Genomic DNA, 24,246 nt, shown 5'->3' with positions numbered 1-24,246 from the left:
AGGTCCATGGATCAGACTGGTTACACCTGAATGTTAATTTTGTTGGTCTGAAACCAAAATGCTTCATGCTTACTGGTGTCTGGATTCTAACAATGGCTACAATGTGTTATATTGTTGTAGAGTTGGTAATCAAGGGTTCATTTGATACAGGCATGTCCATAAAGGGATGTATCAAAATCTTGCACACAGCGGCTATCGATGGCTGTGGTAGAAGATAATTGTAGCTGAGGTACCAGTCATCTTCTGCATTTAATGTTTTCTTCTCCTTAATTGAGCTTCTAATCATACTGGACTGTTTCTGAAGAAGATGGGCTTGATGCAAGGCAAGGAACTGTACTATCACCAGACACATGAGATGGATTTTGGGAAGTTTAAATCCCCACCAGGTCCATCCACATTGGTGAGTTTGACATAGAGATCCTACAAACACAGTGATGACAGGAACTCATGCTATTCCTGTGGTGTGCTGGAGAGCAGGCATTACGTCTAATGATGAAGAGAAAAGGAACAAACATGAAGAAATCAGAGTCTCTTTGACATGATGCTTCCTATACTGAAAGAGGTGGCTGAGTACAGGCTGTTGACAAAGCTGTTTGAAATCACTGAAAATGACATCCATCTTCTCCAGGAAATACTGGACAAATCCGTAGGGGAAAATCAGCAGCAGGATGATTCGACAACGCTTTCTCACAGAACAATACTGGAGGTCCTTCCTGCCAGCTGCTGTCAAACTTCATAACTCCCACACCTTTATATGGTGCAAACTCAAAGAAATGGATCTAGTCTGATCTTCATACTCTTTCCATCTGTTCCATTCTCGTTTATTGTTTATCAGTTAAAGTGTTTTATTATCTAGCTTTTTATTCTTTTTATTTCTATTTCTTTTGTTACTCTGTTGAGGTGAAATCCATATGCTTTGTCCATCTATATTTTCTCTCTTTGTGATCAAATGTGTTTGTGCAAAATATACCAAACACAAGCTCCCTGTAGTCTGCCATCAGGTGATGCAGGTAAGTGACTTTGCAGCAGCACAATGTTACTCAGCTCCCCTGGGTCAGGGTCCCAGTACATCCATTTGGATGAAGGCAGTCTGAATGCCATTAACTGTCCTCACATGGCTCCCACAGCGATTCAACTCTGCAATGTGGCTTTTCCTGGAAGACACTGGTCAGGATAGTGCATCTAGTGATGGAAAGAGGACTAAAAATGTTTAGTAAAAGCTGCAGCAATAGACGGACATTAAAAAGAGATGCAGGGTAAATAGGAGGCAAAGCCAGAAGAATGTTCATAGGAGCAAATGAGTACATTCATTAGAGGGAAAGATGATACTGTACAGTGTATGAATGTATTGTCATAGTAATACGATACAGTATTATTTGACCTTTTTTACAAACTAGAGAAGGTTATTTGTGAATAAACTTTCCATTCTCCACTTTCAGTGACTGTCTTCTATTACCTTACACTGCCCTCTGTTGGCTCATTTACAAAAATCTTGTCTTGTGAACTAAAAAGATCAGAATTACTTGTTTATTCTCTGTGATTTTTTTTCCCAGCCAAAGATTTATTTATTTATTTATTTTTGCCTTTCAGACAAAGGCTCAAAAATAACTCCCAGTGATGGCTTTGATTCAAATTCATGCTCTAACAGTCATCAGTCTCCACTCCGTGCTCCAATTTAAATGTCTCTTCCTCTTGTCCGGCTGCCATGGTGAGGCCACTGTCTCCAGAATGACTCACAGTGCGCTGCTTACAAATGCGAAGATGGAAAGACACCCAAAAACACACACTCACTGCTTATAGATAGTGGCAGCCAGTCACCAGGTTCTCTGCCAAGTTTCTGGAGAAACGACTGGGGGTTCCAGTTAGTCACAAATGGAAAATCTTCACACCTTTTAGACTGCTTTTCATAGCTCCGTTGGTAAATGTGGGTGTGTGATGAGAAGAGAAGAAATTAGATTCATATCCATAGAGGAATGCTGTCGTTTATGTGTGATTCGGTGTAAGTCCTGTGTGTCCGCAGTTTTGCTGTCAGCTGGTCAAACAGACAGGTGTTGCTGTCAATGTCAAAGACTGTCTCTGAGGAGGAAAGCTGACTGGAGGATCCCAGACTTCATTAACAGGTCAATCATTTTCTCCCAGACAACATCTGGAGGACACCGAGGCCAGCCAGCTGCTGCCACACACGTCTTAATTTACCATGTCATGAATGACATCAAAACTAATGTGTCTACACTCTATTATCGTATCAGTCTATGCAGTTATTTGTGTGATGATGTGGGTTTTGACTGCATTTCATTAAACATTTTAAAATAAAGTCAGACAGCAGCTGTGTTTTTTATTTTATTACATTTTCTTTTTTTGCTTTTGTGTGCAATCTGATTTCTCCCCTTTTCCTTTATTTTAATATTATTTATGTAAAAATCTTTCCCTCAGTCTCTCGTTAATATCTTGTGTGTCTCGATTGCTTTGAAAGTCACGTTTGCAAAATTGATTTGATACCAAACAGGGAGAAACCAAATTATTGTCCCTCTGCGTAGCACTGCAGGCAGACCATCAGACATTGGCAAAGTGCTGGGCACCTACACACACACACTCTGTGTGCTGACATTGATACATTCCCAACATGGGATCACAGGAGTACGAGAGAGGAAATGAGGAAAACAACTCTATTTATTCTCAGCTGACCCAGCAACAGCCAGCGGCAGTCTCTTCACATCAGAGCGGAGCATGTTTTTGCCACTAAATGACGAGTGACAAGCGAGGCTGTCTCATCTTCTTGTTGTATATTTTACTTATTTATACAATCAACAATTCATATGATAATGTGTCAAATTCACACCACGTCTTTGTATTATTTGGCAGAATCCACACCAATAAGAATTTTGCAGAGTGAATGTTACGGCCGATTGTGCTGCAATAGATTAGATAGAATGATTGCTGCTACAACAGCTTCAACTCAAAGACTTTGGTGTGTTTGGGGTGTAAAAGTGAGTGGTAGACAATTAAACTTTTCATTTTTCCACTATTTTGTTCATTCTTCTTTGAAAACTATCTCAAGCTCAGTCATAATGGATGGACAGAAAAAAACAATTTTAAATGTTGCCACAAATCTTTAACTTTAGACAAACTGACGACTGGACTGGGAGCAGATCATTTCAACACCTGAATGCACTTCGAGCTCAACCAATTATTTGTAGTTCTGTTTGCATTTTCAGTGGATCAGCTGCTGGGGAAAAAAAAAAATTTGGCCCAGTCTCAACTCTCCTGCAGCCTCCAATGCTTTTCTCAAGGTATTAACCTGTATGCAGCTCAAATGATCAAAATTAACTCGGTGGAGCTGTGTTATTATATCTTTCTCTAACAGACTGAATCATTATACTTTGTCTGAAAACGAGGACCTAAGAAAATTGTTTTTCGTTCGACTACATCAGAGGAAGATGAGAAATAGATGAGGATTTGCGACATGTACTCTCTCTCTCCATAATTCACCAATGGCTGGTGAATCTAAAAGATTAGAAAACTCCATTACTCACACTTCTCCCCTAGAAAGAGTTGTGAATCTTTAATGACTCAAAGCTTGGGTGTACACAATACTGCTAAAGCACTTATGAATGTGCATGTGAAAGCTGAGTGAAACTGAGTAATAGATTTGAAGAATCATTATTTTTATGGACTTATGCATGGGACTGTTAATGTGAATGCTGGTTCCATCATTCATTCTGAATTAGCTATTCTTACGTCTTGACACTTTTTAACAAATGTATTATTCTTTATTACAAAAATGTTGAATTTCATTTCGTTCTTTTCTATCCCGATTCGTCGAATGTACAAGAAGATTTGATGTGGGGTATTATGCTGTTTGGGTTTAATTGTTAGAGTTCCCAGACAGAAGTGAGAGGACTTTAATGATGGATTCTAACATTTTGAATGATGGAAAAAAAGATAAAATCTTACAGGGACGAGGAAAAGAATGAGAAAAGACATTTAGAATTATCCCACTGTACATACAAAATAGGTGCAAATCTTTCCCATCAATTCAAGCAATTTTGAAACTCAAAACATGTAAATATATAACGTGTTAACAAAAGCAAAGGAAATTGGCACTCAGTAGTGCCAACCTAAATGCAACACAGTCTGAACAGTTTGTATCCAGAATGTGTGGAGTCTGAAGAAAGAAATTAGCTGCCCTTTTTCTCACCCAAAATATCTGCAACATATCTCCAAGTTTCCCTTTATAGTTTTTTTTTCTTTTTTCTGCAGGAGGTTAATAAAAAATGCATTTCAAGGTGACATGGCAATTTGATTTACAATGTTTGGCTGCCCCATTGGTTTAAACAAATTGCAAAGATAAAAAGTATGAACATGGTGGCTTTTTGGCATCCACTTCACCCATGTGGTTATTGTTTGTGGATGATGGAGCATTTTCTTTAACAATTGGACACATTACTTAACTAAACATTACGCAGATCTTAAATCAGACAGATTAAATGCCATCAAAGTTTTATATTTTATGTAATGTAAAAAGTGAAACACCTTTCCAACAACCAAAAGTTGGCTTAGTATACAAGCAGTCTTAAATTGATTTTGTCATTAAGGCTAAACATGTCTGAATACAAAAAAAACAGACAAAAAATGTACATACCAATGTTGTCATCTTATCATAAGAAAGTGTTGTTTTGACTTGTACTAGTTCTTATAGAACTTTAAATTTAGATCAGAATAAAACAAATAAATTATATTTGAACAAAAATATTTTGCTATAAATACCCTAATAGTATAAGTTAAACTTAAAAGTATTTGCACACCATTATATGATGATTTGAAATGCTGGGGTGATGGTTTCTTTATCCAATATAAGATGCGTGTCCATCATACAACCTTAACATTCTCATCTTTATTCTCTATTTCAATACATAAATGCACCTAAACTTTCTTAAACTCAGGACATGCCCTTTATTCAACAGACTTTACATTTTTGCTGTCATTGAACTATTTTCACGGCGATTACAAAGGAAAGGAAAGTTCGGCTTTTACTGAATGACTGTCATGATGATATATTTAGGAGTTCCCTTTGTACTGCAGATCCCATTACAAAACCGTCACATCCTGGTCGACACTGTGTTCTTTGTTTACAATGGACTGTGAAAGCAAAAAAAAAAAAAAAACCCAAACAAAGCAAGTGGAGGTGAACATATACAGTTCATTTCTTGACCTCAAAAAATAGAAAAACACACAAATCAATGCTGGGGAAACATTTCCAAGCGCCTCAGTGTGTGGCGCTGTGTTGCATAGAAACTGTGTTGTGCTGCTCTTGTTTGGCCGTGGAGGGGAGTTGACGCATCGTGGACGCATCGTGGGCAGCTCAACTCATTCTGAGCTGGGAATGTCTTGTGTTGTGGAAGGAGTGGAGAAGGGTTGGGCGGTTTTATATGGTCACAAAAAAATAAATAAATAAATAAATAAATAAATAAATAAATAAATAAATAAATAAATAAATAAATAAATGCCTTTAGTTAAAAGAAAATCGCAAAAACATTTTGATCCTGTTTTTTTTTCTTTTCTTTTTCCCTATTTTGTTTTATTATTTTTATTATTTTGATAAAATAGCCTTTTTTACGCGCTGTTTTGCTTCCAATTTGAAACCTCTCATTAGGACAAGTGACACATTTAAGCATGGATACATTTGTTTGAGAATAATAAACAGTTCGACTAGTTTACACTTGTGTGGTCAATAATCCAACCGTTGGACGTCCTGATGAAACAAAGAGGTTTATCCCACAGGCGCGGAAGCACCGCCCCCTGGCGACCACCCCGACAGCTATTGGTTGGCGCGCCACCCGACGCGTCGCTGATTGGCTCACTGCCTCGTCAATGAGAGTCTGTTGTTCACGCTGCTCGCCTGAGAGCAGGAGCGCCTGTGACAGTGGAGTGCATTGATTCATGCTGTTGTGGAGTCTCGTTTCTGCTTTTGGGAAAACAATTAATGCGACCAGACAAGAGCGCATGAAGGTACGTTCACACGGTGCGCCCGGCGTACACATGAATCTCTTATTTAATTCATACTTACAGCTTTTCTTACTGGCTCTAAGGCAAGCATGGATAATAGCATAATGTTAATTATTTTTCACGATGAGTGGCCTTTTGCAATTCAAGTAAACTTTCAAGCAATGCACTGTCTGGATTGCATGTTAAATAAATTGAGCTATAACAGGATTTCAGTTTTTTTTTTCCTTTTAATTGTAGCTATGGTAATAGTACTTTAACAATAATGATTCATTATTGATTTTGCCATTTTCACTGCAGGCTGTCGATGGATGATGGCTATTGTGTGATGTATTTGTGAGGCCTGTGTCACTTTGCAATTGAACTGAATAGCACAATTTGGGGAAAATAATGATAGGGGCCATGTGTGAGACAAAGGCTCATGTCGGCAGGTGGATCCACCGCCCCTGAAAGAGCACAGTGATCATGTGTGGAGCACAAAAACTCACTTAATCATTACCAGCATGGATCCTGTCCTTTCATTTAGAATGATTAGTCCCTGAGCTAACTTTACAGCTGGAAGAAGTAAATGTAGAAATGTATATCTACATTTCTACAGTTTCTTCTTTCTCACTCTGCCATTTTTTTTTCCACTAAGCCACAAGTTTCTTTGAATATTTCCGATTTTTAAATGTGGACCTCAATAATATCATTGCAGTTTCTAAGTAATCCATCAGCGTCTATGCAAACTGCAAAGCTCCCACTTAAGAGCATGTGGGCTTCAAAGTGGGTCTCAGCAATTTACTTCAGAGTATTCCCATGGTGTGGGTATCCCTGGAATGCTGGAATGATTTTCCATGGTAGTTGATTTATAAGCTGTGATATCAGGTATCATTTCAGGGAGTTAGGACCAACAGCCACAACGCACTCTTATGTTTTCACTGACTTAAAAGAATGCAATTGGGCAAGACTGGCCACCCTTGAGATATATAACAAGTTAGTAAATTAGTTCACACTCCTTTGCTTTGTTATGAATGTGCGGTGAGCCACAGAAAGCACATAGGAATTTCAAAGAGTCAGAGAATGTGCTGGGAATGCTTTAGTTAGAAAGTAAACTCTTGGAAACTGTATGAATGTGAGATGAAAAGGGAAGATTTGTTAAATAATTAGGCAGTTGGCTTCACAAATTTTTTATCTGTCTAAAAAAAAAAAGAAATTAGAAAAGATCTAGAGCATGGCAAAAGTATTTGGACTATTTTAACTTTTTATAGCCACAAACTGAAATGCTCTTTATTTGGTTTTTATGTGATTGACTAATAAAATGTAGCACATAATGTGTCATGGAAAGAAAAAAAGAACACATGGTTTTAAAGTTTTGTGAAAAGAAAATCTGGTTAAGTGTGATGGGCATTGCTATCCAGGGCCTCCAAGTCAACACTTTGTTGAAACCACATTTTGCTGCGTGTTATTGCAGCTGGAATTCTTTTGGTGTATGTCTCTAAAAGCTTTATTTGCAATGAAAGTTTCGCCAAGTGCTATTTACAAAAAAGCACCATACGAAGTTGTTTTTGTTTTTTTTCTTAAATTTGTCCTTCTGGTCCATAAATATTCCCATCAAGTCCAAACAGATTCAGCAGCTTCCCTTTATTGTTGTAGAAAAACATTTACACAGCGTGAAGTTGGCTGGTGTTTTCAGAGTTATGTGCAGTCCAGGTTTCCTGTTAATTCTGCTCTCATCTGACCCAAGTCCCTCGTTTTATGCGTTTCTTGTCTCTTTCCTACATGCCGTGAAGAGAGCTATAAGGCTTCTCATGGCTGTCTTTAAACACTTACTATCTTTTCTTTAACGGTCAGATTTGTAAAGCAGACAACTACCGTAAAAGTTGTCTTTTCGACATATTCTCCCACCTGAGCTATGAATCTCTCCGGCTCCTCTGGAGTTTAGCTGATTCTGTCAGTTATGCTTGTTTGACCTGTCAGCTTAGATGGATGATCATTTCTTAATAGGTTTGCAGTTAGGCCATTGTCTTTCTGTTTTCAAAGTTCTTTCTTGGGGTTTTGTTTCCATTGCAAAACCCTGATTTAAACCTGTACGTCATTTTGTTCCTGACCCGTCTCCTTTTTTCTTTGGTATTTTTTATGTTTGTTCTAAAAAAGTAATCTAATGGCCTTCACAGAACAGTTGTATAAATAGTGACAATTATTAGCATATGGTTGAAACCTATTAAGGGAATTCTGGGAACATTTGCTTGAACTGTTATTTTATTTAGGGGCATCCAAATAAACAAGACAGAACACATTTTCACTTTTTAGATTTTGTTTTTGTGTAAAGTTTTTTTAAACAACAAATCCTCTTCCTTTTACTTCACAACTATGTAGTGCTTTGTCTGTGTCCATCATGTAAAAATTCTGACAACATATATTTAATTAAGTAATTTCAATGTGAAAAACTTGAATACATTTCTGACACACAATGCGTCAGGCCTGTTTTTGATTTGACACCCACACATTAGACAGACTTTTGTGTAGGAATAATGTAAGTTCTGGGAATATGTAGTGCTCTTGCACCATGGTGTCTTATTAAAACACAGCGTGTGGGGGGGACGATAAGCTGATTATAATCAAGCATCGGCTATCTGACTTCACTGCTGACACATACCTTGTCAAACATTTAATTAACACTGAAGGGAGCAGCCACATTCCAGAAATTTGAGATGACTGTTTTGGGTTTCTTACACTTTTATAGATGAGGTCAGATGCGGGATGTGTGTGTCATGTCTGGCTTCTCTGACCACACGGGACATAGCGGATGAATCACACAATACCTCAGATAAAGAGCACGGTGATGCAGATTTAAGAAGATTAAAAAATAAAATAAAATATAATAAAAGGCACTGGAAATTATAAAACATTAGACTTAAGATCTAAAGCAAATACATATTTTTGCTCACATTTGAGACAGAATTAAACAGACAACTGTTCCCTGTCCCTGTGCAACAAAATGGGCAGATATGCTAATGGTTTCCTGTTTATGACCCTGAGCACAACACTGTCAGGCCACAGATGGGACCCCCGAGTCTCATTGTAAATCACTTCTGTACCACTCACGATCAAATACACAACAAGCAGGACAGTATGGGCCAGAAATCACAAATATATGTCTAAATCCCAGAGCTTTCCCTGATTTCTCGTTTTGAAGATATTTCTGAAATACTGTTATGTTTGATTGTATGTTTAATTCTTGGTCTTTCTCATCTCAGGTGGAGAAGATGAACGTGGAGGCTCTAAGCCGAGCAGAGCTGCTGACTCTCCTCAGTATCCTGGAGGGAGAACTGGAGGCCCAGGATGTAGTCATACACACCCTCAGAGTGAGTTTGAAACCACAGCATCTCCCCTGCGGACAGCACCACGCTTGTTCCACATTTAAAAGCCATAAGACCGTAAAATATGAACTGCCGTCCGAGCAGTTCATTAAATAAAACATCGATTAGTGCTAAAGGTTTCACTTTATTCTGCGTGAAAGAATGCGAACAAACTGGGAGGGGATGTGTAAACAGGAACCAGAGGAAACGGAGCTTGAGAGGACAATGGAGCGGGGGCCATTCTGGCTTCTAAGGCCTTTTAATCCAACAGAGCAGCAGTATTATTACTGGTCAGACCAGTCTTTGGAACGTCTTTTGATGTGGAATATGACCGTGTGGTTTACCAATCCGTCATCAGTTGTCGGGTCTTGAGAAATAAATTGTTTTCACATCAGTTTTACTCCATCAAATATAAACAGAAGGTTTTGTTCAGAGTTAAACACTTTGAACTCATTTTTTTATCTATATTTAGCTCAGTTGAACCACCACACAGCCCTCTGTAATACACAGCTTTTACTACAGGCTCATAAAAGCCAGTGATGCACTCGTTAAAACACTGTCAGCTGAGAAGGGAAGAGGTGGAAAGAGTGAACTGAGCAATTTCTCATCAGAATATCAATTTAGTCTTGTGGGTAAGTCGTGATATTTCCACACCCCAGTGTGTTTCTTAAAAAGAAGTGTCTTTGTTTTCATTCCTAGCTTGTGATTTAGCTCGTTGCTTTTAAAAAAATAAAAAATAAATAAATAAAACGCTGTGTTTGGCACCACCCATTGAATGGGAGTGTTATTGTCCTGTCAGCACTCGCAGTCAATAAATCTGTGCTATTTAAGGACATGTGTGGAGACTCCTAGCAGTCCCTAATGGACGGGTACAGAAAATAATACTTACGTCACACTAGCTCCATGTCAAGCAGACAGTAGAATGGACTGGGAGGTATAGATTAGGTTGTAGTTTTCTTACTTTGGTTGTGTTTTTTTTTTTTTTTGTTTTGTTTTGCAAATTCGGCATATTTATTGACAAACAAATTTGTCTAGTATGTAAGCAAAACAAGTGTTCTTTCAGCCAGCTGACCAGCAGTTAAGTGCAGCAGATGAGGGAAAGATGATACTCTATGCTACCAAACTGATGGAGAAATCTCCGGTCACAGGCACGCATGGTGTCTCATTAATCAGAACTTTATGAACCATCAAAGATGTTTCACAGAAAAGTTTGTGATTTTGAAACTTTGCAAAATCTTGATAGCAGTAAACCGGCCCATACATGTGGCATGTTGACTCAATGCCATGCTTCAGACCTTACAATAGTCGTCTTGTCTGCATCCAGCTGAGCTTGGAACGCGTAGCACAGGCTTTGAATGTGACGAAAGAAGGAACATGCATGGTGCGCTTCCTTTGTGGGTAGAACTGACCCAGTCAGCATGTGAACGCTGTCAATTTGGACAGCTTAACTCGCCAAAGCACACATTACTCGGATGTAACTCAGCAACAATCTCTGTGGCATCCGCTGATAAAGGACTGTCTCTCCAGTTGTTCCTAAACCCCTCATTCAGTTCTCTGCAGCTCTTTCACTCAAGCTCAAGTGAAAGAGCGCAGCTTTCCCCCAGGAACAATGCTTGTCAGTGTACGTGTCTGGTCCAATTAGCTTTCTCCATGCTGCCGGCCACTTTTCACACTCACGACTAACAGCAGCTGCACTGAGCATGAGGGAAACTGTTAAGGAAATAAATACTTCACTTTCGATCTAAAGTTATGACAATTGAAGTTGAAAGAGAGACAATATCTATCATGACTCCCTATATAGGCCTTTATGGAGTAAATTATCTAGAAGGCTTTGCAGCCACTAGTATGAAAGAACCTCATTTCAATGGAATGGCAAAAATTCACACCAACAAAACCCACTGAAATATGAAGCATGCTGTGTTTGATAGACTCACTCAGTGATACCCCTAGGACAACTGCACTGTAAAGCTGCTTTCATGTTCTCCTCCCTCCCTCACATTCAAACACAGCCACACTGTGGGGGACACTTTTCATGTTTAACCACAACCTCTCTGTTGACTGTTTACTGATCAGAGGATGAACTGTGTCGGAGGCTCAAATGACTGACTTCCCTTGTTCCCGCTGAGGCCCTGAGCAGCAAATTGCTGCCTGGTCATAGCTGGGGTAGTTAGTGTATAGGAAATCTCCAGGGTGAGTCGGGAAGTAAATAAATCCCATCTATAATCACCAATTAGGTGTTTGTGATGTTTATTTATATTTTGAATGTTTTGCTGCAAGCATTAGCTGTAATGTTTGTCTTGAAGCAGTTCTTGACTACTTATCTTATGTGTTCAATATAATTATGTACTGTACCTGTGCAATACACAGACCCTCTTTGGTATACATATGTATTAGATTGTAGGTCTTCCATCACACAAAATACCGCCCCCATCATCCCCCCCCCCCACCCAAAAAAAAAAAAAAAAAGGCAGTAGAGCAGTCTTCATATGTAAGCTAGATGTCATCACCTTTGGGACTTGTCTCTACAGATTCTCGATTGTACCTTTTCCAGTTCTCATTGCTGAGGAAGCGGAGTAGCAGTTTTTCTAGAGGGAAAATTCCTGCGTACTTAGACCAGGCAACTTCTACATTCCAAGAGGTGTGGCGTATCTTTCAAGCTGACAATCGTCCTTATCTGTAGAGATCTCGAGCTATTATTATCATAGTTCAAATCCAGTACAGACAGATTATCTGCAGCTGAAAAGAAATGCAAGTTTACAGGCCAAATAACACATGGTTAGAGGTTTGTTTACATTCATAATTACCCTGTGTGAACTAATTTGGAGGGGGAGAGAGATAATGAGTTATACGAGCTATTGTCTTTTTTTGTGGCGGATTGAAAATCTAACATAAACCTTGAAGACAGTAAAATAAAAATATTTTTGCAGGATTTCTCAAATTCACAGGGTCGAAATTATACATGCATCTTTAAGGTTTTTTGGATAAATTTGGTTAAATCTTTTAAATCACTGTGTCCAACTCTCCTTGATAAGCATGGTGATGGTGTTATTATTCTGTGGGTCTGTTCTACTGCAGATATTACTGATGCATAGATGAAATAAAAGAAAAAGACCACCAGGGAATTGGTGCTAAACAATTAGCTTTGAGTAGCTTTGAGTTGAATATAGCAGGCTAGATTTAGGTTTCTGTTTTGGCTCTCTCAAAGCCTTACCTCAAACAGAAAGCATCATAACTTGAGACATTTGGGGGGTTTTTTTTAGAGAAAATTCACAATATAAAAGCATTTGAAATTGTGTTGTATATTAGCCCACCACACACATAACAGTTCAAATAAATAATTTAAAACCCCAAGTTAGTATTTTGACAATAAGTTCATGCAAGCTTCTTACTCAATTTATCCCTGCACATTGGCTCTTCAGATACACACCTATAGATTTGAGGTGTGTTGCTGTTTGACAGCTTTGTTTTGTTTGGCTAAGAAACACGTTTTGTGTGGTCGAACTGTTGCTTTCGTTCTCAGCCCTTTTTTTTTTTTTGTTGCTGTTTTTCCACATGATGTCACATCCTGTAGTCCTAAAATGTTTTGTCTATTTTTGCAGGCTGACATGTTTTCCTGACTCCATAAACAATAGAGCCTGGCAGTAGTGGGCTGTGCAGATAAGAGTGTGTACACTAAAGCTGCTCGAGAGGCAAAGCCCAATTTGGACATGTTTAAAAAGAAAACTGGAGCAGAAAGTATCAATAAGGTTCCCTATTGAAGCTTTGAAATCATGTATATTATGTTATGTTATGCTACGCCTGACCTGGTGGCACCAATGCATATTATACTGCAGTAACTGTTCACCAATTAGAGCAACATAATCTTAGTATGTGCTCATTTGTCCCTATTTAAATGTCCTTCTAACACTGCCATTCACAGCAAATATATAAACAGCTAAATTTTCCTGAAGGCCAACCCAGGCAACAGGTCAATGAATTGCCACATAGTTTAATATTTGACTCCTTCTGAAGATAAACCAAAGTACTTCCTTGCTCCACCCAGTGACACTACATGTTATACCCAAAGCAAAGTGTGTGCAAAGGCTGACAACAAGCTGCTTCTCTGTTTCGTCAGAAACTGTGGTTTTGAGGCAGTTAAACATCACTCTGAGATGTTTGTTTTGGTGCTTTGCGTTTATCTAAATGCCATCTGTGGTTAATGTGTGGGTGGCAGGTGCGGGGGATACGCTTTGCGTTGTAAGCACACAGCTAATTACGCTTAATAAAGGAGAGGTCTACAATCTCAGCTCTGTCTTTCTGCAGTTCATCCAGTTTTTATTTAGAGACTTTAATCCTGTTCCTGGGCCAAGTATTGTCTGGAAGTGGAACACTTGCCCAGACAAGTTCATTTTTCTGCCATTAGTTCTCAATCTCAAAGGAGTTGGAGCACTTAAGACTGAGCTTAATGGACATTTAAAAATGAAACTACAGGGCAATTTATATAATTTTACATTTTTAGCTATAAACGAAAGTACTAGTTATTTTTTCTAGGTTTCCTTTCATCCAGCTAAACAGGGAATTTTAGTTTCAGCAGCTAATGTAGCTCTTCACTTTTAAGGTGGTAATTTAGTCATCCTCCTTTGATAACTTTTACTTTTTCACAATAGCAGTGGTAAATAATTTTTTTTTTTGAGAAAACGCTTAGACTTTGGAATTAGACTCCTTTATTGTCCACTAAACTTACATAAAATGGTAATTTTGCTTTGATAATGGCACAAAGACACACAACACAAACACAAATCACAGTCGACACAAAAGCAAAAAAAATAATAAATGTATGTATAAATAATAAAACAATATCTGTGAAATAAAATCAAGTCATGTTACTCTACCCATGTCATTCAGTTAAATATTAAAAAAACCATTTAAAATTTACCATACTACTGCTAAGAAGAGCACACAGATCTTCTGCACCAACCATATCAACCATAACAGTTATATAAGCGCTGGAATAATTATGATTGAATTTCAGGACATCAATGACTAAAGTTTTAGAAAATGTCTAAACCTAATATTGTCACAGTTTCAAAAGTTCTTTGCAAAATTATATTTTAAAACAGATATGTGCAGGTTACTGTGGTGTATATCAGACGAATGGCTTGTAATGATGTCGGCATGAATTGTCAGTTTTAACAGACTCAGAATTTCCAAAATGTCAAATTTTAATGTTTCTGCATCCAAATGGGAAAATGTTTTTTTTATTAATTTAAATGAATCTTTTCATTTATATGTTTTGTTTCCATTTAATATAGATGATTGAACCTGCATGCTAAAACATGCTTGAAATGTACAATACCAGTGTCTGCAAAATCATAATTACTGTGGATGCAATGCTTCATAGCATGTCATCCCAATAACCTGGGGATGATAAGGCATTCACAGCTCAGATGGAAGAATCAGTCTGCAGATGTATGTCATGCACTATCAGTATGGTCTAGAAAGCAGTGTGTGGCGCAGCCCAAATGTGACTTGCACAGGGAATAATGACTAAATATGGCGGCAACGTCACGTTTGGTGGATGTTTTTTTTTATTATTTATTTATTGATTAATTTATTTAACAGGGTCAAATAACTGTTTCAAAGTTTATGTGAAGACAGGCAGAACTAAATGCAAGAACGTCATGGAAGAAAACATATTCGGAGCTGCAGTAGGCTTGAGGCTGGTTTGCCTGTCAGCATCACAATATAAAACCAAACAACCACACCTAGAAAAAGATCAGATTAGATCACTGAGTATTTATCCGCTAGGATGGCGCAATCAATATCCACACCTAAATATAATGTGAGGTGAGGTTTAAAGTGTTGCTTTGCAACCTGACTGAACTGGAATTGTTTAATAAGAGATAGCCACAAGGATGTGAATTTGTGATCCTTTGAAGGAGGTTCACAATACTTATGCACACCGCACTTTTCAGATTTGTATTTGTAATGAGAAGCAATTAATTAAAACAATTCAATTTTGCTTTCCTTTGAATGCTATGTGTCACTTTGTGTCAGTCTGTCACATTAAGTTCCTATGAAAGACATTGATATTTGTGGTTGCAATGTGACAAAATCTGATAAGTTCATGAGGTACAGACACTTCTGCAAGCCATGGGAGGTGTGTGAATGTCCTTTGCTCTTTGCCAGCGATAGTTGCTGGGAGTCAGAATGAGAACTTGAGACTTGTAATTGGAGAAATGCAACTCGTACATTTCGCTGCTGGGATTTTTGTTCACGTTCACTGCTGACTTCATTATCTGACAGTCATTTCAGAGACTTACTGGGGGAACAGGACTCTGTGGCTCAGTTCAGCTTACAGAGGCCTGTTCCCCCTGAGGCTGTAGGTGAATGACAGAGTTTCCAGGTGAAAAAAATCTTTTTTTTTTTTTCAAATTCACACCTCTTGCTGCAGGAATCCAATAGAAGGTGACACGCTCAGGTACATTTATTAAAATTCAACAGTATCCCGAATACAAAAAACACCTGGAAATTATTCACAAATAATGTGTACTTTCCCACGACTTGCTATAAGGAGCATTTGTCATCAGCTGCCGGCCAGGGATAAGACTTTGACAGCCGACAGGGTTTGCCTGTTGTGCCCTGTCATAAAGGAAAGCACACCCTATCATTATCATCAGACCTATACTGACAAAAAAAGCCTCATGTAGGACTGAGACTCTGCACACACTTGAAGTGCAGTGTTTAATGGTCTATTTAAAGCCTGTAGCGTAAGGGCAACCATAGAAGAGCACAGTTTTGTCTTTTTGCATGTCTACTTCAAAGTAAAATGCACATAAACATGCTGGCTTACTAACAAATGAATTAACAGTTTTCTTGCAAAAGTATAAACAATACAAGAGTTGTGGATCGTGCTTTGAAGAGCACTGTATCAGACAAAGCATAATACTGTAAAAAAAAAAACTGAAAGAGTGCAAGTTCTGTTAAGTTTTTTTGGCATAGAGCCATAGTCTTGGTTCAAACTGAGAACAAGCCACAAACACACCATTCTCGCTCCGAGCCCTCAGGGAGTAAATGTGTGTTCAAACGGGCCAATTTCTGGAGGCACACGGGAAAAGAAGCTGACAAAAACCTGAGAAATGAGGAGGTCTGACTCAAGAACGGAGCGACATTTAGTGGCACAGTGTAAGCTCGTGGACTAGAGATTCTGCTGAGGACTGCATAAGGAGAAAATTATAGGTGTCCTGATGTCAAACGGTGTGAACTCTTCCGCCCGTGCTTTAATCACCGAGACACTAAACTGACCCTGAATGCCCCAAGAACTCGAACCAACAAACTGTTGTGAAGCTAATGAGACCCCCTGATGACACTGTGACCAGGGTGGAGGTCAATGAGGCCCCATACTGTTTCACTTAAAACAGCTTAACATATGCGTTCTAAAGTTTAGTTTCCTATAAGACTTCTTTTAGCCATAGTTTAGTGTTTGCCTTTAAACAACTGCATTTTTGGTTTGATATATATATATATATATATATATATATATATATATATATATATATATATATATATATATATATATTAGAAGCAAGTGATGCTTGTGAGTAAGGAAGATGTTTAATGTCTCAATTCTTCACCCCTGCATCTCCAGGGAGGAGTTAACATCTGCCCCATGTGGGGGTTGGATAGCAGTGTCTCATCTCTTTGTGTTTAGGTTGATAGGAACGGCCATCTGCTTGCTCTCATGCTGATGATAACAGCACCCGGCACAGACTTCCTGAACACATATGAACACATACGAGCACACACATGCCGGCACATCTTTTTTTCTGAGCCTGTGTCCTCCGAAAATGAAATGTAAACAACATTTTAGGGAACCTGTGCACCGACAGTGCACAGGCTTTTCAGTGAAATAGATCAAACTATTAGATATAGTTTGTCACCTATATCGCAACCTGCCGTTGCTAGTTTTTCTAATTATTTTCGGTAACTGTAAACATTATTTTTAACAAGATACTCTCACAAAGACAAATTACTATGGTAATTCTATTTATCTTGATTTTTCCTCATTTTTCCTCATTTGCATGTTCTTATTTAAATCAGATGTGTTTATGTCTGATTTAAATAAACGAAACGTCTCTGATATACCTGACTGCCTGGATTTTAGAAAAAACCCTCCCAAAAAAACAAAAAACTTTGCAACAATAAGCCACATGGTGGCAGCTTGTGAAGTCTACCAGATGTAACTGAAAAGCTTCAGAAAGTTAAAATCCAACAAGTCTCCACTTAGCATTGTGTCCTGTTCCTCTTGTGATGTCATCAGCCAAAGCACAAGTGGGAATTAACAATTTGTTCCTATGCTTTTTAAAAACGTAGTCTCTTTTTGCCTCTGTTTTTATTATAATTCTATATTTCTTCATGAGAAGAAAACCTTTCTCTTGTTACATTTTTAAAAATAAACATGCTTAGTCTCTCACACAGTTAAAGGTGAGCCTCCTCCTCCTCAGATACTTAACAGAAGTCCCTAATTCTACATATTTGTTGTGTGTCCTCAGGCTCAGCACCGAGATGAGTTTGTCCAGGACCGCTATGGGCAGTATGACCTCAGCGATCCATTCCTGGCCCTTCAGCGGGACGAAGAAGCCGCAGAGCGCCAGTCCGCAATCAGGCAACCCCAAGCACATCTGCACGGCCGGGCGGTGGGCCCAAACCCTCTGGCTGTGTTGAAACTGGTCATGACTCACTGTAAGAGGATGCAGGAGAGGATGATGGGACAGTTGGCTGCTGCCGAGAGCAGACACAGGAGGGTAAATAGCAAACGATGCCCATGTGCAGCCAGTAGTTCATCTTTCAGGTTTGTGATTTGAGGTCGCAACGCGGCCAAAGTCACATAAGGCAGGAAATTTGTTCACTGAATTTATTGTGAGAATATGTATCTAGTGGTCAGCTTCATGGCTTTGGGGAGGTTTTGTCTTTATTTTGACTGCAAATCTGATTTTTGTTGGAGTTATATAAACGTGTAGATGGACTAAATCAGTTTGAGAAAGAATATGATACAAACCAAGCTTGATAGTGATTAAGTATCCGGAAAATTAGTTACCGTTATTTTTTTTTTTGTTTACAACTAGGTTATTGCTCCCTGACTTTACCTGTGAATTACTTAACGAGAATTACATCGCTTTCATGCTCTTCACTAAACCTGTCTACACATTAGCTGCTAATGTGATCGCTTGTCTGTGTCATCTTGTCATCTTGTTCAGATGATCACCGCTCTGGAGGAGGAGAAACAGCGGTATGTCCAGGAATCTGCTCGGCGTGCCGACTATGTCTTTGTTCTCGAGACAGAAAGAGATAAGCTGCTGCAACAGGTGTGTGTGTGTGTGACATGTCAAGCTTACAGAAAACGGTTACTATGTGAGTGCCTTGTACTGTAAAAACATCTTAACTTTTCAGATTTTGTCACTTTGAAACTACAAAATGAAATGGGCTTTTTTTCAGCTTTTTATAAGAAACAGTAGCACAAAGTGGTTCGCAACTGTGGAAGTGGAAGGATAATGATACACTGTTAAAATGCATTTGTACTGAAGCCTTTTACTCTGATTGCCTTTAGAAGTGACTTTGTTCGTAAATTTTATCCATCGGCATCTAATATTAGCTCGTATTAGCTAAATACAGTTGCTCTGTGAAGGTCGAGTTGAAGCGTTGTGAGGAAACAGCCTCTGTCAGGGAGAGAGTAATGGAGACGTTTAAAGCGGAATGAGGTTTAAAACAAAATAGCATCTCACTTACAGTAGCTCTGTTCAACTAAGTATCAAGAAACCAAGAAAGACTGAACTAAAACATTTGAAATGAAGGCAGCAAAAAAAGACAAAACGTCATTAGTGGATTTGTACAAATGAACTGATCACTGTTGTTCAGAACATGATTTAATAACTAAAAAAACTCTTTTAGCATCTAAACATTCTGTGGAGCTCCACTCTTAATCAGTACCAAGTCTATCCCTAGAATCCCTTGTCATAACTAAGTTAAATCACAAAACGGAATTCAAAAATAAACACAAAAAAGTATTTTGTGCACATTTTAGACACTTAATGATGAGACCGTTGATGATTTTCCTTTGACCCTGTTTTAGATTGTCTCTGGGGTCTGCAACCTTCAGTTCTGGAGCCACAAATGGCTCTTTGGGCCTTTCACAGCTTCCAGCTAAAAAGTAATAAACAGACAACCAATTTGTTTAAACTGAGTATTATAACAAATGGAGGTTTTAAAAGCTTTCGTAAAAGTGAATTTTCACAACAGATTGGTGATTTAGATTTATTTATTTTTGTTATTTAGTTGAAAACTTTGTGCCATTTTACATCATTTTGAAAAAAAAATAAATAAATGAAAGAAAACAGATCAAACCTATTTTTTACACAAGTTTTTTGTTGTTGTTGATAAATTTATAGTAGACATTTTATCAAAAATTAGAAGTTATCGCTTTTTCAAATGGCATGTAGGATGTGTGGCTCTAGATGATGTATATTTGGATAGACAGAGGGCAGAAATGGCTGCTTTGATTTTAATTGTGGTAGACCCCTGGATTTTCTCATAAAGCCTCCACAAAATTCTTTGAAGTTTGCGGCCTAGTAATGTGACAAACTATGAAAAAGCTTAAGGGGGTGCGAGCACTTGTGTAATACGCTGTAGATGGGAACATCTGTTGAAGACAATTCTGTTTCTGTCTCACGTGACTGTCTGCACTGCATGCTTTCTTTTTAAAAAATATTCTTGCTGCGATCAAAAACAAAGTGAGCAGAGATGCGTCAGCGGTAGTTCCTCTGTGTAACCTAGAAGGGTGGAGAGGGCTTGACCTTTATCAAATTTACACACGCAGAGAGGCGCTCTTACTGTAAGCACAAGCCCATAACTGTTCCATGGGAAACAGATGAGGAAGAGGCCATTGTTCAGCAGCCATGGGGCTTGATGGCCTCAGGAAACCTGATAATGGATGTTCACGTCTAATGCAAGGTCAGCTGGCAAACGCACGCTGTGAGCGCACAATTACACAGGGGCCCTTATGTAACACAGGGTCCCCTCAGCGACTTCCTCAGGCTCTCTTGGTGTTTTTTTTTCCTTTCAAACACATGGTTGTATTTCAGCACCTCCTATTTCCTTCTAATACTCAACAAAGGTTCGAACCGGCCCATTCGCCCTCTGATGACCTAAAACAACTGGACTGTCCATGAAAATGCCATGCAAGCAGATCATTCTTTTACAAAATGAAACATGAACAATGACTTCCTTTCTGTGCCTCTTCGGACACTTTGATGACCCATATTTCATGTTTTTTTTAAATTATTTTTTATTATCCTACCTCTTTATGATTCAGGTGTGGTTTGTTTATCAAAAGCATATTTAAAGAGGCCCAGGAAAGATTAGATAGAAGTCGTCCTCGAATTCCCACCAGAAATGTAAAACTTTGTAAATGTAAAATTACAGATTTAGATTATGTGTTTAGTAAAGTAAATTGAACTTTTAAATAGTGTCTAATCAGCGTCAGTTAGGCTATTTGATGTTACATGAATGGCAGTACATAAACAGTATGAATACTAAATACAGCAATACATTTATTGTACAGCACATAGAGTACGGATAAAATTAAAGATAATTTGGATTTGAAAATGTTATGTGCAAAAAATAAATAGAAATACAATGAAAAGAATAAAAAAGCTTTTATTCAAGCAGCACACTGTTGCCTCCTTGTGGCCAAAAGCGGAAGATCTGCTCGCCTTCACATTTCTGTTTCTCTTTTCCAGCTGGAGGTGGAGCATGCAACGGTGCAGAGGTTGGAGAAGGAACAGGCACAAGTGGTGAGCAAGGTGGAGGAGTCGCTGTCCCAGGAGCAGCAGCTCTCCTCCAGTCTGACGCTGGAGCTCCAAAAGGCCAGCAGCCAAGCTCAGGAGGAGGCACAGAAGGTCTCTCAACTCCACATGCTGCTGCAGGAAGAGACCCGCGCCCTCGAGAAGCTCCAGCAGGTTCTCGAGTACGAGAAGAACCGGGTGGCCCAGCTGGAGGTCAAGTCGGAGAGGCAAATGGCTGAGTTTGATACTGAAAGAGAGCAGCTGAAAGTCAGACTAGAGGCAGAGGAGGAAAAGGGCAGAGAGCTTGAAAAACAAGTGAAAGAACTTAGAAAAAGGTTGGCTGAGCCTCAGGAAAGTAAAACAGAGGTAAAAGAGGCTGCTACAGAGGTGAAGGAGTCACAGGGCAAGATGGTGTCCAGTTCTGTTCAGACTGAGCTGGATGGAAAGATTACTTCAAAATCCTCTACTGTGTCAAAGGTCAATGGCCTTCAGTCTCCTAAAGAGATAGAACAATTAGCACATGAAGTGAAAGGAGCAGAAAATGGAGTGGATAATGGAGGTGGAACCCTTCTCCATTCCCCAATCCACCCTTTTCCTCATCCTCACTCTCCCTCCAGCACGGCTTCCTCTTCCCTCTCCTCCTCCCCCGTTTCCTCTCCAGTTCTAGCAAAGCGTCTGGGCAGCCCGGGCTTCCTTCAGTCCTACCAGGCTGGAGTCAATCAGAGATTTCAGGCCGCCAGACACAAGTTCCAGAGTCAGGCCGAGCTCGATCATCAGCAGCAGCAGCACGGTGGGCCTCTTTCCCCCAGAGACCTCTCTCCAACCACTGCATCCACCCCTCCTCCGCCAGAGCACAGCCCGGCGAAGCAGCTGGCCCGTAGCACAGTCACTCAGGTGCTGTCCCGCTTCACCAGCCAGCAGGCCGGAGTAAAGTCCGCGCCAATTAGCAACTCACCATTTGGCACAGACTACCGCAATCTGGCCGCATCTCCTACAGGGGGGAGGTCGCCTTCTTCAGGGCCATTATCTCCGTGCTTTCGCTCTCCTCTCACACCTCGTTCAGAGAAGACCCATCCTCCTCCAATTCCGCCTAAAAGGCCTGGCATGAGTCCAACTCCGGGTTCCCCAAATCACTCTGCTCGGACCAGCCTCTTCCCAGAGCTCACGGGGAACTGTGGGCACAGCAGCAATGGGCAGGAGGGAGCCAAGGAGTCAGACCTGGTCTTATCCTAGTGCCTAAAGTCCAGACCGAGCAAGCTAATTGTTGAAGAAATCTGCTACTTCAGTTTCTGATGTTAATTAAGTTTAAGACATTTGATATTAGCATTGAAAATATAAATGCCTTGTAAAAAATGTTCATACCCTTTAAACATTTTTCACATTGTGCTTCATTATAGCTTCAACCATCAATGTGTTGTAGGTTGTAGCCATAATGCGAGATAGGCTAGTGCAAAGTAGCATTAGTGTACTAATCCTCCGAGTAAATAGTTTTCACAGACACCATTTTCTGAACTGTCTGCTGTGTTCCTTGGTTTTGGTGATGCTGTTTGTTCAGTAATATTCGATAAATATTTGGGTCTAATTTATTACCCAGAGGAATTCAGTTTACTAATCAGCAGAATTAAGACAAATGGTCGCATTAATTTTATTTAGGAGTATTACAGTAAAAAGGGGTGAATGCATTATAAAACCCACACATTTTTAGTTTTATTTTTTGTAAAAAATAAAGTGTGAACTATGTGGTGTTTTGTCTGCTAAACAATAATGCACTACTTTGCATTGGTATATCACTTGAAATCTCAATACAGTACATTGAGATTTGTGGTTATAAGGTGGAAAATATGAAAAAGTTTGAAGTATGAATGTATTTTCAAGGTGGTGTATACTGGATGCATGGTTTGTTGTATTCCTACCTCAAAGGCACAACATGAGAAACAATTGGTAAAAATTACTTAAAAGAGATTGCAAATTCCTTAATTGGATTTAGTTATTTTTTTATATTGCTATCATTATGTAGTTACCCTAAATGTCAAATTTCTGAATTTTAACTATGAGTTAGAGCATCAACCGTCAGTAAAACCAAGCTTAAATTCTGACAAATAAAACAGAATGGAGTTGTGCTGAGCTTGTGATCTCTTTGTTTTCACTTATGAATTTACTCGCCAAACAACTTTGAGAAATCCTCTTTATTTTGGTTTTGCTTCTGCATCGACTCTTCAGACGTTTGGCTAGCAGAGCATAGCAAGCATGTAGCTTTTGCAATTTTACAAAGACAAAAAAGGTTTTTAATGCTTTTATTGTGAGTCCCTATGCAAATTTTATGGAGATGGACGACATCTGTTTTTTGTTTTTTTTTAATTGTAAATATGTCAAGAAACCTTTTCCTATGAATGAACATTTGATGCATGGATTGTTTGTTTTTACTTGTCATGAAAACACTGAGACTTGTCTTGAAAAAGGGAGAGCACATTTTGCACTGCATCGACATCGACACATTTTTTATGAACACGGCATATCCAGGGAACGTCGAATTCTGCTCTACACAAGCTGAAAATGTTGCTTCATTATGCCTCACAGTAAATATTTTAATGTTCATACTTTGAAACACAATTGTGACAATTTATACTGCATATATGTGTGTCAATTATATATAGCACTGTGTCTTTTAGAAGAACTACACACAAGATTATTTTATTGGTCTACCACTTTATTTTTTAACATGTTTTTATTTTAAAAACAGTGATCAACGGGTTCTGTTCTTTTATCATTAGTAAATGCTCATATCATTAACACTCTGAAGTATTCAGTGCTTCAAATAAATTGTCCATTCCTTCAAGTGATGAATCATCTGTCTTTCTTACAGTCTGAACTAATAAAACAATGTCTCCTGATGGAAACACTTTTGCCTTTTCACCTTTTCAGATTTTCTATTTGATTCGTTTTAAATCGCTTTTTAACAAAGATAAAATATACTTTGGGCAAACTTCTATGGGCAAGAGCCTCTCATGGCATCACTAAAGATGACTACATATAGAAGCAGTTCATGAAGACGACCATTACAGAGTGGAATCACCAGATTTCAT

The 24,246-nt window shown here is 38.9% G+C and overlaps 1 protein-coding gene across 1 annotated transcript; it reads left to right on the top strand.

The window, feature by feature from the left end:
• The first annotated feature begins 5,905 nt into the window (after positions 1-5,905).
• Positions 5,906-23,999, top strand: LOC129370336 (CTTNBP2 N-terminal-like protein). Its single transcript, XM_055046267.1, has 5 exons — positions 5,906-6,009; positions 9,243-9,350; positions 17,876-18,127; positions 18,581-18,688; positions 21,119-23,999. The coding sequence occupies exons 1-5, from the start codon at positions 5,941-5,943 to the stop codon at positions 22,394-22,396; spliced, it is 1,815 nt and encodes a 604-aa protein (XP_054902242.1). The 5' UTR covers positions 5,906-5,940; the 3' UTR covers positions 22,397-23,999.
• The last annotated feature ends 247 nt before the right edge of the window (positions 24,000-24,246 follow it).

This window comes from Poeciliopsis prolifica, unplaced genomic scaffold (genome assembly GCF_027474105.1).
Source record: "Poeciliopsis prolifica strain line A6 unplaced genomic scaffold, Auburn_PproV2 SCAFFOLD023, whole genome shotgun sequence".
NCBI classification, from domain to species: Eukaryota; Metazoa; Chordata; class Actinopteri; order Cyprinodontiformes; family Poeciliidae; genus Poeciliopsis; species Poeciliopsis prolifica.
This window is presented reverse-complemented; position numbering and strand designations above follow the sequence as displayed.